The sequence below is a fragment of the Bufo gargarizans genome, chromosome 9 (assembly GCF_014858855.1).
Source record: "Bufo gargarizans isolate SCDJY-AF-19 chromosome 9, ASM1485885v1, whole genome shotgun sequence".
Lineage (NCBI taxonomy): Eukaryota > Metazoa > Chordata > Amphibia > Anura > Bufonidae > Bufo > Bufo gargarizans.
Window position 1 is genome coordinate 4393946 of NC_058088.1, and position 20373 is coordinate 4414318.

Genomic DNA, 20373 nt, shown 5'->3' on the forward strand with positions numbered 1-20373 from the left:
TGCTGCACTGTGGTATTTGGTTCTGCTGGGGCGGTATATTGTGCTGCACTGTGGTATTTGGTTCTGCTGGGGCAGTATATTGTGCTGCACTGTGGTATTTGGTTCTGCTGGGGCAGTATATTGTGCTGCACTGTGGTATTTGGTTCTGCTGGGGCAGTATATTGTGCTGCACTGTGGTATTTGGTTCTGCTGGGGCAGTATATTGTGCTGCACTGTGGTATTTGGTTCTGCTGGGGCAGTATATTGTGCTGCACTGTGGTATTTGGTTCTGCTGGGGCGGTATATTGTGCTGCACTGTGGTATTTGGTTCTGCTGGGGCGGTATATTGTGCTGCACTGTGGTATCTGGTTCTGCGGGGGCAGTATATTGTGCTGCACTGTGGTATTTGGTTCTGCTGGGCGGTATATTGTGCTGCACTGTGGTATTTGGTTCTGCTGGGGCGGTATATTGTGCTGCACTGTGGTATTTGGTTCTGCTGGGGCGGTATATTGTGCTGCACTGTGGTATTTGGATTCTGCTTGGGGCGGTATATTGTGCTGCACTGTGGTATTTGGTTCTGCTGGGGCAGTATATTGTGCTGCACTGTGGTATTTGGTTCTGCTGGGGCAGTATATTGTGCTGCACCTGTGGTATTTGGTTCTGCTGGGGCAGTATATTGTGCTGCACTGTGGTATTTGGTTCTGCTGGGGCAGTATATTGTGCTGCACTGTGGTATTTGGTTCTGCGGGGGCAGTATATTGTGCTGCACTGTGGTATTTGGTTCTGCTGGGGCGGTATATTGTGCTGCACTGTGGTATTTGGTTCTGCTGGGGCGGTATATTGTGCTGCACTGTGGTATTTGGTTCTGCTGGGGCAGTATATTGTGCTGCACTGTGGTATTTGGTTCTGCTGGGGCAGTATATTGTGCTGCACTGTGGTATTTGGTTCTGCTGTGGCGGTATATTGTGTAGCACTGTAGTATCTGGTTCTGCTGGGGCAGTATATTGTGCTGCACTGTGGTATTTGGTTCTGCTGGGGCAGTATATTGTGCTGCACTGTGGTATTTGGTTCTGATGGGGCAGTATATTGTGCTGCACTGTGGTATTTGGTTCTGCTGGGGCGGTATATTGTGTAGCACTGTAGTATCTGGTTCTGCTGGGGCGGTATATTGTGCTGCACTGTGGTATTTGGTTCTGCTGGGGCAGTATATTGTGCTGCACTGTGGTATTTGGTTCTGATGGGGCAGTATATTGTGCTGCACTGTGGTATTTGGTTCTGCAGGGGCGGTATACTGTGCTGCACTGTGGTATTGCTGGCCCTGCCTTCTGTCAGTGTGAGCCCTCCGCCCTGTAGCTGGCTCTCTGATGCATAAGGGCAGTTGTATCAAAACTGAAGGAAACGAAAAACCAATCAGGTGCTGCCTCCATCTTTCCGAGGCCTCTGGCAGTGCTGCTGTGCACTTGTAGAAGAAACTGACGTTGTTGCCACAGGCACTAATGCACTTCTGCCTCCTTCTTGACACATTTCCCTGTGGTTCCTTTGGCCTCACGTAGCTCCTCGTCCACACTCCTAGTACCAGACTTTGTGTATTAGAAATAGAACAGAGCGCTACAATCTACGCAGGCGCACTATTCGCGCTCTAAGTCACGTGACTAAAGTGAGGGCGGAAAAGGTTCGGTGTAAACTGAACCGGGCGGAAACAGGAAGTGAGGGCCCGGTTCCGCTTCCGGTCTTTCGCTCCCAGCTAGAAACAACATGGCCTCGTTTGAGCAGATGAGAGCGAATGTGGGGCAATTACTGCGGGGGATCGACAGGTGATTACCAGGGGGCGAGGGGCTGTGTATTATTGTGGTGACCGCTAATTAATAGAGGATTCGCACAGCATTGTGGGTAGAGCCTGATCTCCACATGTCGCTGAATACTGTCACACGTTGTCCACAGCTGGACCCGCACTGCCCAAAAACGGATGCTTCTTCTATATGTACCTTGTGTTATTTCACTATCTGCGCTTGTTGTCAGTGAATGACATCATTTGGGGCTGGGGAAAGGTATCGCATATGCAGTCTAGGCCATCCCATACCAGCTGTGTCACACATCTCTCCACTTTCATGGTAACTGGATACATTTTGCACTGATACATTGTAGCAAACCGCTACCAGGCATCTGAGAATTTCCCGGACTGGATACCATGTAGTAGATTCAGCTGTGAGAAGTGTTGGTTCTATAGGAATTTGATGTGACTGCTATTTACTGACGGCAAGCAGAGATCTTGAAAGATAAAGTAGGACCTGGAAGGTCGCGGACATGTTTACTACATTGTGGTGATCTCATATGGATGGAGCGGCGTCCAGTAGGTTTTACAAGAAAATCAATTCTAAAGGTGCATCAATCACGAGGAAACTCTCACGCTGTCTCTGTGGGGCCCTAACCCTAAAAAAAGGGATATTTAAAGGGGTTTTCCAGGAGCTCAGTATTGCTGATCTATTCTCAGGACCCCAGTAAGGCCTCATGCACACACCGTATTTTGCATCCGTGCCTGATCTGCGGTTTTAGCAGATAGGGCACGGACCCGTTCATTTCTGTCAGTCCGCCCAAAAAATACATTGCCATCCTTGTGATGTCCGCATCCGCGTGTCCTTCCTGCAAATTATAGAACATTCTGGTCCGTATTGCGAACATAATTAGTCATTTCTAGTAATGGGAGTGAGAAAAATGTGGTTTGCACACAGAAAGTGTACGTATTTAACGGACCGTGGTATAGACATGGTCGTGTGCATGAGGCCTAACTGATCAGCTGTTTGAAGAGGCCTTGGCGCCGCGGCCGCTTCAGTGTACCAAGCACAGCGCCACACATTGTGTAGTGGCTGTGCTTGGTATTGCCGCTCAGGCCCGTTGACTTGCATAGGAGTGAGGTGCACCTAGGTCATGTGACCTATGACCGTGACATCACATGGTCTAGGAAGAGGCTGCAGTAGTCACTGGGGCAGCCGATCGGTTGATGTACCGGGAGTTATACCCCGACAATCAGATATTGATGGCCTATCCTGAGGATGGGTCACCTCTGTAGAAAACCCTTTTAAGAGGTATTCTACTATAACTCTTTTATCACCGGGGCCTCATCTAGGATAAGTTTGGAAAAAGAGGATCCGTCACTTCTCCTGACAGGTATGTTTCAGTATCTAGTAATATTCCCCACAAAATAACAATTCTGGAACATTTATTCTTACAACGATGTGCTGTGCAGTTCCTGTGTTATTCCTCCTAGAAACCTCTGACTAAATTGGCAAATGGGTCTTACCCTTTCCCGTGTCAGTGTTGCTTCTCTACGCAGTCAGACACTGGCGGCACGGATTGGGCAGTGAGCTACTCGTACCATTGTCAGTATAATCATGAATTTATAGTAGGTGTAACAGAGGAATGCAACAACACAATGTTCTTAGAAAGGAGGCTGCAGAATTGTTGCGTGACGGGGAATAAAATCGGTTACTGAAACAGACCTGTCAGGACAGGTGACGGGTCCTCTGTAGGATGCTGGCCTTCGGACAACCCTCAGTAACCCTGACAGAAGGTTAGGAACTGATCGTGTTTTATTTTTTCTGATAGGTACAATCCTGAAAACTTGTCCACGTTAGAACGTTACGTGGAGACGCAGGCTAAGGAGAACGCCTACGACCTGGAAGCAAATCTAGCTGTACTAAAACTGTAAGTGTCTCCTACCTGTCAGTGACTATTTCCTGACTATTTGCACCTATCAAACTGGTGATCGCCACAGGTTCCATAGCCGCCGATTGCCTGCTATTTCATCCAGCTAATGTCTGCGACCAGCGGTAATGCCGGTCACAGGCTTTTGCCCTTCAGACATCTGGATGCACTTAAACCCGGAAGCGTGCGCTTTCAGGTGTTCTCCGACTCCCCCTAATGACGATCAGGGGAGCCGGACGCATTGTGCGGCAGCTTCAGTCCTCCGCAATGTACTGAAGCTGCTGCCCGTGAGTTCCCATGGAGCCTCCGCCTGTGACAGGGCTCCATAGTAATACATTGTGAGGGCTCGTTCACATGACCGTGCCGTTTTTTGGGGGTCTGCAAAAAACGGATGCCGCCCGTGTGCATTCCACAATTTGCGGAACGGAACAGGCGGCCTATTATAGAAATGCCTATTCTTGTCCGCAAAACGGACAAGAATAGGACAGGACTCATAATTTTTGCGTGGCCATGGAACGGAGCATTGGATGCGGACAGCGCACAGAGTGCTGTCCGCATCTTTTGCGGCCCCGTTGAAATGAATGGTTCCATATACTGACCGTGTACGGAACGCAGAAAACGGAACGTATACGTAATGCAAAATACGTTCGTGTAAACGAGCCCTAACTCTCATACAAACTATAAAATAGTATAAAAATTTTAAAATAAAAACTCAAATCACCCCCTTTTCTCCAAAATGTAAAAAAAATACACAATGGGCATTGCCACGTGAAAAACACCCCTACCATTAAAATATAAAAATACTTTCCCAATACAGCGAAAGTGGAAAAATGGGCGATTCGTCATTTTTTTGTTGTTTCACCTCCTACAAAAAAATGAAATAAAAAGTGATCAAAAAGCCATACACACTCCAAAATGGTACCAATGAAAAGTACAGATCACCCTGCAAAAAAGACCCCTCACACAGCTCTATACACATAACGACAAAAAATTTCCTAGGGGTCAGAATATGGCAATGAAGAGAGAATTTTCTTTTTTTAGGGGCAATATGGAGATGCTGGGGGCTGATTAGGGGCAATATGGAGACGCTGGCGGCTGATCTGGGGCAATATGGAGATGCTGGGGGCTGATTAGGGGCAATATGGAGACGCTGGCGGCTGATCTGGGGCAATATGGAGATGCTGATCTGGGGTAATGGGGGCTAATATGAGGCAATGGGGGTTGATGAGAGGCATGGGGCTCTTATCTGAGGTCTGATTGGGGGTCTGATCTGAGGTCTTGTTGGGGTCTTAACATTGGGGGTCTGATTGCTGGTCTGACCTGATATCTAATGAAAACTCTAAAAACAAATCCCACAAAACTGTTGTACAATAGTTTATTTTTATTTTTTTTATTTCGCCCTATTTGGAATTTAATTTTTTAAGATCTCCACTACGGCTATGTGAACGGAAAATTAAAAAGTTTAGTCCCTGGAAAGGCAGGGAGCGAAAAAACTAAAACTCAAAAAAGAAAAACTCTCCAGGGCTGAAAGGGTTATCCTGGTACACATAGGCATCTCTCTCCTAAGGTTGATGCATTCATTGCGTTGGTTGGCGATTTGTTTCCATGCCTGGTCGATGGTCAGCAGTTTGGACCCCCTCCCTACATAGTATTACATTGGCAGGTTCCTTTATTATATGAGGTTTTTAATTCCTGTTTTTTTGTTGTTATATTTGCAGCTATCAGTTCAACCCAGCTTTCTTCCAGACCACAGTCACCACTCAGATCCTGCTCAAGGCGCTGACCAACCTCCCCCACACCGACTTCACCCTGTGCAAGTGTATGATCGACCAGACCCACGTATCCTCTTGCTGTCTGATCTACATGGAGGGCATAATTGTGCATCTGTTTCATGTGAAGCCTAAAGGGGATCCCCTATGCTAGTCCTTCGGTCGGCCATCTTTTTATTTATCCAGCTAGGACCTGAACATGTTTTGACTCTGCAGCTCACGCGTGCTGGAGCACACCAGCAACTGCAGATATTCAAAGGGAACCTGTCATATGGAACATGGCGTCCGACCTGCAGGCATCAGGTTATTGAACAGGAGGAGCTGAGCAGATTGATATATAGTTTTACTGGAAAAGATTCAGTATAAGGGTGGGTTCACATCTGCGTTCTGGATTCTGTTATGGCTTTCCGTTATAAAATGGTTATAACAGGAAAATAATGGAATCCATAAGACGGAAGGACGGATCGGTTATGCTGCCCATAGACTTGTATTATGACGGAATGCAAAACGGAAGCCTTTAAAAGGCATTCTGTTTTGCTTTCCGTCTTAATAGAAGTCTATGGGGAAGTATAACGGATCCGTCTGGTTTCCGTTATGCAGAACAGAGAAAAAAGTCCTGTCGACAGGACTTTGTTTTCCGTCTTGCATAACGGGACCCAGGGGGATCCGTTACGATTCCCCATAGACTTCTATTAAGACAGATCAAAACGGAATGCCTCTAAAGGCTTCCGTTTTGACTTCCATCTTATGGATTCCGTTATAACCATTTTATAACGGAGAGCCATAACGGAATCCAGAACGCAGATGTGAACCCACCCTTACTTGCAATTTATACATTTTTCCTTTCTGCTCATTCTGGATAAATATATAGTTTTATGGTATAAATTGTATTTCATTTATTTAAATCCCTGCTGATTCTGGGCTTTGAAGTCCAGGAGGCGGTCCTATCAGTGATTGACAGCCTTCTCTCTATGACAGTGCGTCCACACATAGCTGTCAATCACTGATAAGACCGCCTGCTGGACTTCAAAGCCCAAAATGAGCAGGGATTTAAATGAATGAAATACAAATTATACCATAAAACTTTATATCCATCCTCTCGGCGGCTCCTGCTCTATAACATGCTGTCTGTAGCTTACATTGCATTTTCATCGTGAAATTTTAATGATGGGTCGACACCTTTTAACAAAGTTTACCATTTACATACTGTTAAAGCAAAATGCTATCCAGTGAAAAGTTCTGACAGTACATGCAAAGTGCCACCTGGTGGTCAGAGTGTATAGCAGCATGCAGGTCCACATAATGAGGTGAATGATGGTGGTCGCACATGCTCAGTCACTCTCCCCACAGCCAGGTCTGTGCCTAGCGATCCTCTGTTCAGTGCAGCCAATAGAAAATAGCTTCCTGCTCTGCTTGTCAGGAGAGGAGCAGAACCTCTGCAGTTGCAGGTCAGTATATCTGCAGGGGAAGTAAGAAGGGACTATACACTCGCCTAAAGAATTATTAGGAACACCTGTTCTATTTCTCATTAATGCGATTATCTAGTCAACCAATCTCATGGCAGTTGCTTCAATGCATGTAGGGTTGTGGTCCTGGTCAAGACAATCTCCTGAACTCCAAACTGAATGTCAGAATGGGAAAGAAAGGTGATTTAAGCAATTTTGAGCGTGGCATGGTTGTTGGTGCCAGACGGGCCGGTCTGAGTATTTCACAATCTGCTCAGTTACTGGGATTTTCACGCACAACCATTTCTAGGGTTTACAAAGAATGGTGTGAAAAGGGAAAAACCTCCAGTATGCGGCAGTCCTGTGGGCGAAAATGCCTTGTTGATGCTAGAGGTCAGAGGAGAATGGGCCGACTGATTCAAGCTGATCGAGGAGCAACGTTGACTGAAATAACCACTCGTTACAACCGAGGTCTGCAGCAAAGCATTTGTGAAGCCATAACACGCACAACCTTGAGGCGGATGGGCTACAACAGCAGAAGACCCCACCGGGTACCACTCATCTCCACTACAAATAGGAAAAAGAGGCTACAATTTGCACGAGCTCACCAAAATTGGACTGTTGAAGACTGGAAAAATGGTTTCTTGAACATGACAATGAGTTCACTGTACTAAAATGGCCCCCACAGTCACCAGATCTCAACCCAATAGAGCATCTTTGGGATGTGGTGGAACGGGAGCTTCGTGCCCTGGATGTGCATCCCTCAAATCTCCATCAACTGCAAGATGCTATCCTATCAATATGGGCCAACATTTCTAAAGAATGCTATCAGCACCTTGTGGAATCAATGCCACGTAGAATTAAGGCAGTTCTGAAGGCAAAAGGGTGTCCAACACCGTATTAGTATGGTGTTCCTAATAGTTCTTTAGGTGAGTGTATTTCAAGCTGCCAGAGGGGGAAGAAGAAATTTTGACTGAGGCCGCCCCAGCAGCACCAAGGGGGACACATAGAAGGCAAAAATGTAAAAAAAAATAATATATATATATATATATATAATTTTTTTTTATGCTAGAAACACTGCAAATTACTTTAAAAATGGATATTATCATTTTAAGTCTTCTGGTATGATTGTATTGTCCTTAATATTTGGGCTCACAGCAAGAGGAGCGTCCGATTAGACAAATCCTGTATTTGGGAGATCTTCTAGAGACCTGTCACTTCCAGGCTTTTTGGGTAAGTGTCCTTCCTATGACTACATTGCGGCCTTGCTGACCGCTGGTTTATCCTAAGCTCATGTTCTTCTCTCGTGGTGTCTCCACAGCAAGCGCTAGACGAGAATCTCGACCTTCTTGATGGTATTGCTGGCTTTGAGGACTCTGTTAGAAAATGTAAGTGCTGTTACATTTTTCCCAGATTTTAATTTTTTATTTTCATCTACATAGGTACAAAATTCAGCGCTGATTATAGTGTTATAGAAACTGGAGTTCAGTTCCTGATACAGAGCTCCAAAATCCCTGCTTGCGTTCAGACATCCTAGCTGTAAATAATTACATTCTGACTGCCTGTAGGCACCACAAGGAAGTGAGTGATTCTTTAAAAGTAAGGTTCACAGCTTGCAACGTGTCCCCAAGGCTTGGAACGTCAGGAATAAAACACTTGACACTCCCATTCACAGTAATGGGGCTGTAGTACTCATGCAGTGACGGTGACACTTTCCGTAAATGGGTTTTCTAGCTTTTGTTAGTTTTTCTGGTTGCCCCCACCTCGCTGGACCTGCGGAGGGAAGCATACTTTGCTGCTGTGGTCCTACGGTGCAGCCTCAGCTCTCCAGTCCCCATTTGTTAACTTCTGGATCGGACGAGGGTCATGTGTGCTGCTGCAGACAATCACTGGAAGCAACAGTGACATGTTCCCAAGCGGCACATTATTTTACCCAATGATATACTGCTTGGGGAACATGTTACCACTGCTGTTACTGATTGACCCCAGTGGCACACATGACCCCCCATCCATGCCGGAGACTGGTGCACCAACAGTGGACCAAAGGAGCCAGAACCCAGTGGTGGAGAGCACGTATGTATGATTCCCTCACAGGTCCGTTGAGGTGGAGGGGCAGCCAGAAAGACTGCCAGAGCTGGATAACCCCTTCCATGCTAGGGTAGGCTGTCACTTGTTGATCAGTGGGGGCCTGACTTCTTGGATCCCTACTGATTGTAAGGACAGAGGGCCTGTGGCCCTTTCATACTAGCAATTGGTGTGCATCTGACCCTTATTCCCCTTGCTAGCACCTCCTAGCGATATGCCATCAATTGCTACAGCTGGAAAACCTCTGGGTGAAATTGAGCAAGGCTATGTAAAGTAGTCCAGCCTATAAAATACATCATGTCATCAGAACAGGATCTTGGGTATGTCTAGAGTAAATGGTGAGTACACATCAGTCATTTCCACTCCTGATTCGGACCCCCATAGTTGTGAAGATGCTCCTCTGCTTCTTAGGATAGAAATAAAGACTTGTCGCTCTAACTTGCTGGTAATTGTACGTTTCTCCTTCTGTCTCCTGTAGTTATCTGCCATGTCGTAGGGATCACCTACCAGCACATTGACCGGTGGCTTCTGGCCGAGATGCTCGGAGATTTGTCAGGTAGGAAGCAGAAGGTTTCAATCAGTGAACCCTGAACAGAACACATTCCTCTAATCCAGATGGCCTGTTGTGTAATGGGATGAAAGAATCCCCCAGCATGGGTGACCTGAGGATCAGCGCCGTCCTGGATTAGAGGCCACGTTGCGATGCTCCTGAATAGGGCGACAGTCCGACCAGTCTCTTCATATGGGGCTATATCATGTGAGATCATGACTTTATGTACAGTAGGTTTTTAATGTGATCACGTAGCCTAATAATCCATATGGCGTCGCATCTGTCACCCATGTACTATAAAAAGAGCATGCATTCAGAAAACACTTAACCCTTTGACTGACAGCAGCAGACTCGTAGCAATCCACAAAGACCCTGTTACAACATGGGACGAAGCCTTGCTCATTTTATGTATGCTAAAAATTTCCACAATAAACTAAAAGTTAAAGGGGTTTTCTGGGCTGCCTGACCGTGCGTGCGCAACCTGCATACGTTGTGGGTTGTAGCCAGACTAGGATCACATACCCGCGGAGCACAACGCTCGTCCGGCAATCTATGCTAGCGTTATAATCCACGTCAACTTGGCGGGGCATGATTAAAAAAAAAAAGCTGATAAATCTGTATAACCTTTTTAAGGACACTGTTGGCATTTGGAATTTCTTTCCCTGCCAATGACGCGTGTAATACGTGATGACTTGAAGCTGTTGCCGCATCTAGAATATCAAAGGAGTTTTCTGGGGGGTTGAATATTAATGACTTATCCTGGAAAGGTCATCAATATCTGATTGGTGGGGATCCAACTCCCGACACCCTCGCCGATCAGCTGTGTGAACAAGACACAGCGCCCCGGCCTCCTCACAGCTTACCGAGTACAGGGCTGTACGTTGTATAGTGGCTTTGCTTGGTGTCACAGCCCAGGTCCATTCACTTGAAAGCTGTCCATAGACCATATGAGCGATAAACGTGATGTCACTTGGTTGCTGTCTTCCATAAACAGCGCCCCTCTGCTTCATAGGCCGCAGCAGCCGCACTCGTTTTCATGGAACTGAGCTGTAATACAGCATATGGACATAGCAGCCATGTTTTTCTAATGTCATTCACCCCCTTTAGGTATAAATAGGGTGTTTGCATGTACATTTGTGTGTTTCCTGAAGCCTACAGGTTTCTGTATTTCACGTGTTTATTTTCTCCTGTCCCCCAGAACCCCAACTCAGAGTCTGGATGAGCAAATACGGCTGGACGGAAGCAGAAAATGGCAAGATCTTTATCTGTAATCAGGAAGAGAACATCAAACCCAAAAATATCGTGGAGAAGATAGATTTCGACAGTAAGTCTTTAGTAATCGTCTGCAGGCAACGTGACATCTCACCATATTACACGTCTATCCTCTGGATAGATCATCAGCGTCCGACACCTGGGACCCCAGCCGATCAGCTGTTTGAGAAGGCAGCGGCGCTCCAGCAGCGCCGCGGCCTTCTCACTGTTTACCACAGGCCCAGTGACGTCACAACTAGTATCACTGGCCTGGGAGGCTGAGCTCTGTTCCCTTGAATGAAGCTTAGCCCTGCCTAGGCCAGTTGATACAAGTCGTGATGTCGCTGGGCCAGCGGTAAACAGTGAGAAGGCCGCTGGCTTCTCAAACAGCTGATCAGCGGGGGTCCCGGGTGTCAGACCCCCGCCGATCTGATCTATCCAGAGGATAGATCATCAGTTTAAACAAAGTGCAGAACCCCTTTAAACTTTCCAAACCCTCCCCATATACATGCACCCTTGACTCGGCCATGGATGCATGTGGTCTCGTTAGAGGTATAAGTTACTGCCAGACAACAATGGCAGCAGCTTATCCCTTATGAAAACATGAGCATGTTGAAATCCATTTCGCCTGATCCTCCTTTCCTTCTACCTCTACCATCGGAAAATGGGGAGGGATACCACCATGCATGAGATTTTGTCCGGTTCCACAAAAATCCACAGCTTCCACTGACTTTCTTCTACTTCAAGTAGTACAAAGCAAAGATGAAGTGGTTTCCAGCCCAGGTCACCGCTTTCGTTTTCAAAAGAAACGGAGCAAAACTAAAGCTGAAATCTTACCAGTTTTTATAGTGGCAGCCAGTTCTAGCATTATGCATCTCTTTCGGTTCTTAAATGTTCTCCAACTCCCAAGTCCACCAGATGGGGAGCTGCTCTGGCTCCATGATATATATGTCTCTGTACGCTGTAGTTGGATATATGGAAAGGGGCTACTCGGTAGGAAAAACTCCTTCTGAGAAACGGAGCAGTCTCTCCCCTTGCCCTAGTCTGATGCACTTTCCTATAACGTGAGGCCTGCCACCCTAATGGACCTCTGTCTGATGAATGGAGCCCTATGGATATAGTACATGTATACGCTGGTAGCTTTTTTTTCATGGAGGGTCTTCAAAGCCTTCAACAGCATGGTGTGCATGAAGCCTAAGACTGAGTAGACAATTATAGGCATCTTACTGTGTGTATAGAGACATGACAAGACAATGGTGTGAGCAGGGGCTCAGTGTTTGGACAGGACGAGAGCCGGTGGAGGGTCAACATGTCCATCGGTCAGTTCTTGTTTGCAACGGCCCATTACACAGGCCAATGAACGGCTGCGACCTCCGGTGTTCCTCCCTCATTCAGTTACACCAATTGTCGGCAGCACGTACAAAATTTTAATTCTGATTAAATATGCAAATCAGCGGACAGCCGAGTGTTTGATCGGTGGCACGATACGGGTGCTGTCACATGTTAAAGCTTTTTTGTGCGGTTTTTGTATCCAGGGCAGATACTGCTTCTTCTCTTTATTTGAATCTTGAATTCTTGGTTGTGGCTTCAAAAACTGCATTAAAAAAAACCCATGAATGTGTGACCGTACCCTTAGGCCCCTTTCACACGGGCGAGATTTCCGCGCGGGTGCGATGCGTGAGTTGAACGCATTGCACCCGCACTGAATCCTGACCCATTCATTTCTATGGGGCTGTTCACATGAGCGGTGATTTTCACGCATCACTTATGCGTTGCGTGAAAATCGCAGCATGTTCTATATTCAGCGTTTTTCACGTAACGCAGGCCCCATAGAAATGAATGGGGTTGCGTGAAAATCGCAAGCATCCGCAAGCAAGTGCGGATGCGGTGCGATTTCCACACATGGGTTCTAGGTGACAGTCTATTCACTGTATTATTTTCCCTTATAACATGGTTATAAGGGAAAATAATAGCATTCTGACTACAGAATGCATAGTACAATAGTGCTGGGAGGGTTAAAAAAAATAAAAAAAGTTAACTCACCTTATCCCCATGATCGCCTAGTTCCCGGTCGGTCTGTTCTTTAGCTGTGGCTAAAGGACCTGTGGTGATGTCAGATCACATGCTCCATCACCATGGTGATGGACCATGTGATTGGAGCATGTGATCTGACATCACCAAAGGTCATTCAGTCCACAGCTAAAGAACAGACCGGGATCTACACGATCATGGGGATAAGGTGAGTTAACTTTTTTATTATTTTTAACCCTTCCAGCACTATTATACTAAGCATTCTGTATTCAGAATGCTATTATTTTCCCTTATAACCATGTTATAAGGGAAAATAATACAATCTTCAGAACATCAATCCCAAGCCCGAACTTCTGTGAAGAAGTTCGGGTTTGGGTACCAAACTTGCGCGATTTTTCTCACGCGAGTGCAAAACGCATTACAATGTTTTGCACTCGCGCGGAAAAATCGCGGGTGTTTCCGCAACGCACCCGCACATTTTTCCGCAACGCCCGTGTGAAACCAGCCTTAGGGTGCTGCAACATGTAGCGGCTGTGCTGTGTTTTTGGTGTGGCAATAAAAAAAAAAAAGTGGCTTTTCCATTAACTTGCCTGCATTTATAGTGCATTTTCTTCCGGCAAAGGGAAAACACACAGCAAAACCAAATGACATTAATTACAAAATCGAGTTACATTAATGGGATTTAAAGGGTTTCTGTCACCTGAAAAATGGGTATTAAGCTGGCTGACAGCGATGCACTAATGTCAGCTGAACATAACTATATTACTGCCATCTCACTGCCTAAAGCCTTTATTAAGAAAAACAAACCTTTATAATATGCTAATTAGCCTCTAGGAGCAGGGGGGGGGGGGGGCTCCTAGAGGCTCTGTTTGCCCACCGCTTTTCACGCCCTTCTTCTCTTGATTGACAGGGCCAGGGCAGCGCTGCTCTCCCCGCCGGCCGTGTCTGCAGTGTAAATCTCGCGTCGTTCAGTATTCGGTGCAGGCGCAGTCAGGAAGCCAGCAGCCGCCGAGCGTCCTTCCCTCACTGCGCCTGCGCCAAATACTGAATGGTGTGAGATTTACACTGCAGACACGACTGGCGGAAGGAGTGCATTTTTTTTTTTTTTTTTTGCCGTACTAAAAACGCAGCAAAGCCGCGACGTGTGGCAGAACCCTCATGGATTGCTGGTTCCCTTCTCCAGACCTACACAAAGTAATATTTCTCTGTTTCTCCACAGGCGTCTCTGGGATCATGGCCTCTTCTCAGTGACTTCCTAACTGAAGAGAATACATTTTTATTTTATGTACAGACCTAAAGTTACAGCTGGTGAATAAATGCGGTGAATCCATCCAGTTTCTTGTTTGTCTTCTCTTTATCGCAGTAAGGTTCAGTGTATGGAGATCCGAGCTCCAACACCATTTGTACATTGGGTTCTCCAACTTTCAAGTGTTGTTTTTTGTTTTTTTGTTGTTGTTTTTTTATTTATTTTTTATAACCCTCTACCAGCAGGACCTGTCTAGGGAAGTATTCTCCTCTGATCCCCAGCACTTGGTTTTGGCTCTGTGGGTCCACCACTGTCTTCACTTTGCTTTAGTCCACGTATGCACACTTCCGGCACTGATGGGGTCATGTGCGCTGCTGCAGCCAATGACTGGCCACAGCCGTGTTGTGTTCCCGAGCAGCACTTCAGTGCGGTCATGAGCGGCCAGTCATTGGCTGCAGCCATGGTTGTTACTCCTGTTCATGCCAGACAAAGATGTTCCCCCGGAGCTGATCTCCCTCTGGCCTCATTCACATGGCCGATCAAGACACCATCATAGGGAGACTTCTATAAACAAGAAGGTGTGGACTAAAATTTGCCAACATAATGACAAACATACTTTCTATGCTGCCTGGGGTTGCAATTTAAATGTATTTATAGAAAAATGTGAATAATAATGCAGGCTGACTCTACAGCAGAAGTCACACTGGCATTGAGCGGAGGGAATTATCTTTAAGGGAAACAGTAGGGTTTAGGGTCCAGTCTATTCTGTTGGAAATAGGTGTTATGAGTTCCCATGTCCTAATACAAAATCTAGAATAAGGCCCCCCCATTTTAATTAATTACGATTTATATTAAGGGCATCCTCCTACGTGGCAGAGAAACCATTATACGCCTTCCAGGTGACACCACATCTCCAGCACATCATATTTATATGCCTCTTAACATACACACAGGGACATTGCTGTATAATAAGTGAAGACAAAAAAGCTCCCAAAGGTAGCAAAAAACACTTTGCACTGGATACTTTGAGGTAGGTCAGTGATGGTGAATCTTTTAAAGACCGAGTGCCCAAACTGCAACCCAAAACCCACTTATTTATTGCAAAGTGCCAACATGTCAATGTAACCTGAATACTACAGTCCAGTATAGTATATCTTCCATGTACGTTATCATTTAGCTATAATAGCCTGCCTACATTCAGTGCGCTGCCATAGTGCGCCCTGTGCTGATGAATTGCAGGAAAAGTCTAAGGCATATCGGTACACCATAGATTTTTTTTTCCAGGGTGTGGGTGCCCACAGAGAGGGCTCTGAGTACCATAGGTTCGCCACCACTAAGGTAGGTGTTTTACAAACAGAACATGCAAAAAAATCATATGTACAACACACATAAGCAAAAGCAAGCTTATAAAATGATATATGTATATAAAAAAAGCACTACCGTTTGATGGTCTCAATCATCTCGTTAAGGCCATCCAAAAATAAAGTATTTAACCACCTCCGGACCGCCTAACGCAGATTCGCGTTCCGGAGGTGGCAGCCCTGCGCACAGTCACGCATATATGCGTCATCTCGCGAGACGCGAGATTTCCTGTGAACGCGCGCACACAGGCGCGCGCTCACAGGAACGGAAGGTAAGCGAGTGGATCTCCAGCCTGCCAGCGGCGATCGCTCGCTGGCAGGCTGGAGATCCGAATTTTTTAACCCCTAACAGGTATATTAGACGCTGTTTTCATAACAGCGTCTAATATACCTCCTACCTGGTCCTCTGGTGGTCCCTTTTGTTAGGATCGACCACCAGAGGACTCAGGTAGGTCAGTACAGTCGCACCAAACACCACACTACACCCCCCCCCCCCCCGTCACTTATTAACCCCTTATAAACCCATGATCACCCCATATAAACTCCCTGATCACCCCCCTGTCATTGATCACCGCCCTGTCATTGATCACCCCCCTGTCAGGCTCCGTTCAGACGTCCGTATGATTTTTACGGATCCACGGATACATGGATCGGATCCGCAAAACGCATACGGACGTCTAAATGGAGCCTTACAGGGGGGTGATCAATGACAGGCGGGTGATCACCCATATACACTCCCTGATCACCCCCTGTCATTGATCACCCCCTGTCATTGATCACCCCCCTGTAAGGCTCCATTCAGACGTCCGCATGATTTTTACGGATCCATGGATACATGGATCGGATCCGCAAAACACATGCGGACGTCTGAATGGAGCCTTACAGGGGGGTGATCAATGACAGGCGGGTGATCACCCATATACACTCCCTGATCACCCCCTGTCATTGATCACCTCCCTGTAAGGCTCCATTCAGACGTCCGCATGATTTTTACGGATCCATGGATCGGATCCGCAAAACACATGCGGACGTCTGAATGGAGCCTTACAGGGGGTGATCAATGACAGGCGGGTGATCACCCATATACACTCCCTGATCACCCCCCTGTCATTGATCACCCCCCTGTAAGGCTCCATTCAGACGTCCGCATGTGTTTTGTGGATCCGATCCATGTATCTGTGGATCCGATCCATGTATCCATGGATCCGTAAAAAATCATGCGGATGTCTGAATGGAGCCTTACAGGGGGGGTGATCAGTGACAGGGGGGTGATCACCCTGATCACCCCCTGTCATTGATAACCCCCCTGTAAGGCTCCATTCAGACGTCCGCATGTGTTTTGTGGATCCGATCCATGTATCCATGGATCCGTAAAAAATCATGCGGATGTCTGAATGGAGCCTTACAGGGGGGGGGATCAGTGACAGGGGGGTGATCCGGGAGTCTATATGGTTGATCACCCCCCCCTGTCATTGATCACCCCCCCTGTCATTGATCACCCCCCCCCCCCCCCCCCCTGTAAGGCTCCATTCAGACATTTTTTTTGGCACAAGTTAGCGGAAATTTTTTGTTTGTTTTTGTTTTTTCTTACTAAGTCTCATATTCTACTAACTTGTGTCAAAAAATAAAATCTCACATGGACTCACCATACCCCTCACGGAATCCAAATGCGTAAACATTTTTAGACATTTATATTCCAGACTTCTTCTCACGCTTTAGGGCCCCTAAAAAGCCAGGGCAGTATAAATACCCCACATGTGACCCCATTTCGGAAAGAAGACACCCCAAGGTATTCGCTGAGGGGCATATTGAGTCCATGAAAGATTGAAATTTTTGTCCTAAGTTAGCAGAAAGTGAGACTTTGTGAGAAAAAAACCCAAAAAATCAATTTCCGCTAACCTATGCAAAAAATAAAAAATTTCTAGGAACTCGCCAGGCCCCTCATTGAATACCTTGGGGTGTCTTCTTTCCAAAGTGGGGTCACATGTGGGGTATTTATACTGCCCTGGCTTTTTAGGGGCCCTAAAGCGTGAGAAGAAGTCTGGGATCCAAATGTCTAAAAATGCCCTCCTAAAAGGAATTTGGGCCCCTTTGCGCATCTAGGCTGCAAAAAAGTGTCACACATCTGGTATCGCCGTACTCAGGAGAAGCTGGGGAATGTGTTTTGGGGTGTCATTTTACATATACCCATGCTGGGTGAGAAAAATATCTTTTCCCATTTTTTTATACAAAGTTGGCATTTGACCAAGATATTTTTCTCACCCAGCATGGGTATATGTAAAATGACACCCCAAAACACATTCCCCAACTTCTCCTGAGTACGGCGATACCAGATGTGTGACACTTTTTTGCTGCCAAGGTGGGCAAAGGGGCACATATTCCAAAGTGCACCCTTTAGGATTTCACAGGTCATTTTTTACACATTTTGATTGCAAAGTTACTTCTCACACATTTGTGCCCCTAAATTGCCAGGGCAGTATAACTACCCCACAAGTGACGCCATTTTGGAAAGAAGACACCCCAAGGTATTCCGTAAGGGGCATGGCGAGTTCCTAGAATTTTTTATTTTTTGTCGCAAGTTAGTGGAATATGAGACTTTGTAAGAAAAAAAATATAAAATAAAATCATCATCATTTTCCGCTAACTTGTGACAAAAAATAAAAAGTTCTATGAACTCACTATGCCCATCAGCGAATACCTTAGGGTGTCTACTTTCCGAAATGGGGTCATTTGTGGGGGTTTTCTACTGTCTGGGCATTGTAGAACCTCAGGAATCATGACAGGTGCTCAGAAAGTCAGAGCTGCTTCAAAAAGCGGAAATTCACATTTTTGTACCATAGTTTGTAAATGCTATAACTTTTACCCAAACCATTTTTTTTTTGCCCAAACATTTTTTTTTATCAAAGACATGTAGAACAATAAATTTGGCGAAAAATTTATATATGGATGTCGTTTTTTTTGCAAAATTTTACAGCTGAAAGTGAAAAATGTCATTTTTTTGCAAAAAAATCGTTACATTTGGATTAATAACAAAAAAGTAAAAATGTCAGCAGCAATAAAATACCACCAAATGAAAGCTCTATTAGTGAGAAGAAAAGGAGGTAAAATTCATTTGGGTGGTAAGTTGCATGACCGAGCGATAAACGGTGAAAGGAGTGTAGTGCCGAAGTGTAAAAAGTGCTCTGGTCATGAAGGGGGTTTCACCTAGCGGGGCTGAAGTGGTTAAACCAGCACCTGGATCTGAATACTTTTGTAATTGCATGTAATTAAAAATTTTGTATAGCCAGTGAGTTATTCAATAAAATGTACCTGTATAGCGCCACCTGCTGTTTGTTCTTTTTCTTATGCTCAGTTTCATCGTTCAACTGCCTCCTGTGCTGTGATAGGAAGAGCTGAGACACACCTCCTGAGCTGTGATAGGAAGAGCGTGGACACGCCCCCTGAGCTGCAGCAGAAAAGACACTCCGCTTGAGCTGCCAGCTTGATATAAATCTAGCAGAGCAATAAATGGGGAGATCTCTGGATCCATGTGAGGTACAGGGTCGGTTCTAGCTTTGTTAGAAAGAGGTTGTCATGTTCTATATGATGTCTGATTTTCATCTATATTTTATTTATTTTTTTACATTAATCATGGGATAACCGCTTTAACTTGAAATTCCAGAAAGATTCTCTATTGACTAATTTGGTGAATCTGGATGTATAGGACACAGGGATGTGATTAATGACCACCCGTTGAAGGTCACTGGGGTCCTTGTCATGTCTGGACACACTGTGTGTATGGAGGCCTTTCCGGATATTAAGCCGGTGTATATTTAAAGAGGACCTTTCACTAGTTTACAAACTAAAAACTAACTATACCTGTGGGCAGAGCGGCGCCCAGGGGTCCCCCTGCACTTACTAGTATGCCTGGGCGCCGCTCTGTTCGCCGGGTATAGGCTCCGGTGTCTGCAGCTCCCTCTGTTGTACTGGGCGGAGTTTTTGTATTAGGGTTGTCCCTTGCTGCAGCGCTGGCCAATCGCAGCGCACAGCTCACAGCCTGGGAGTCCCTGGGAGCAAGGGACAACCCTAACACAAAAACTCTGCCCAGTACAACAGAGGGAGCTGCAGACACCGGAGCCTATACCGGGCGAACAGAGCGGCGCCCAGGCATACTAGTAAGTGCAGGGGGACCCCTGGGCGCCGCTCTGCCCACAGGTATAGTTAGTTTTTAGTTTGTAAACTAGTGAAAGGTCCTCTTTAACCTGATTCTAATGAGTTGTGTAGTGCGGCCTACGTGCTGTATATTGCAGCTACACGAGAGTAGGTAGACCACAAAGCTGCTGGTACATGTCAGATGATGCTTGATATTAAAGGATTCACCAGTGGACTGGGAAGTGGTACCATGGGCAATGATATCACAGGCTCACAAAGAGCTGCCACATTTGGAGCGGCCACAGGGTTGGCTAGAGGAGGTGGAAGCTGTAGGGGGGCTTGCTCTGAGGGTGCTGGGTGCCAATAATCCTTTTAGATTCTGAGCTCTTCTAAAGGTAACACATTTTTGAGGAGGGGATCATTTAACAGAATAGGCCAATGTTTACACAATATACCCGTCACCAGTTTATGGGAGGAATTGTATGTGGTGAGGAACCTGCGTGGAAGGATTGGTAGGTGATAAACACACTGCTTGAGTGAGTACTAGTTTTTTGAAGAGCAGAGGTGACGATACTCTTCGGGTACCCCTTGCTACAAAGCGGTTCTTAATAAAATTGAACTGTATCTTAAAGTCAGAGTTGAGGGGACATTTCCGTTGAACCCTCTGGAATTGGCTATACGGCACATTACTTAGCCATGGGGAATGGTGACCACTGGATGTACACGTAACTGTTCACATCAAGTGTCTTAAAAAAGCAACGAGTAATTTAATTGGACTTTTCAAAATCCCTAGATCTAAAAACTCTATGGATGTGGATGAAAA

The 20373-nt window shown here is 46.0% G+C and overlaps 1 protein-coding gene across 1 annotated transcript; it reads left to right on the forward strand.

The window, feature by feature from the left end:
- The first annotated feature begins 1658 nt into the window (after positions 1-1658).
- EIF3K (eukaryotic translation initiation factor 3 subunit K) lies at positions 1659-14142 on the forward strand. The gene is made up of 8 exons (XM_044306434.1): positions 1659-1793; positions 3583-3681; positions 5400-5520; positions 8054-8128; positions 8217-8283; positions 9459-9536; positions 10729-10854; positions 14032-14142. The coding sequence occupies exons 1-8, from the start codon at positions 1735-1737 to the stop codon at positions 14061-14063; spliced, it is 657 nt and encodes a 218-aa protein (XP_044162369.1). The 5' UTR covers positions 1659-1734; the 3' UTR covers positions 14064-14142.
- The last annotated feature ends 6231 nt before the right edge of the window (positions 14143-20373 follow it).

Excerpts from the sequence above, each read along its gene's own strand:
- EIF3K (XM_044306434.1), top strand. The coding sequence starts at position 1,735 with ATGGCCTCGTTTGAGCAGATGAGAGCGAATGTGGGGCAATTACTGCGG. Across the intron at positions 1,794-3,582 it reads TTACTGCGGGGGATCGACAG|GTACAATCCTGAAAACTTGT; the intron begins GTGATTACCAGG and ends TTTTTCTGATAG. Across the intron at positions 3,682-5,399 it reads AATCTAGCTGTACTAAAACT|CTATCAGTTCAACCCAGCTT; the intron begins GTAAGTGTCTCC and ends TTATATTTGCAG.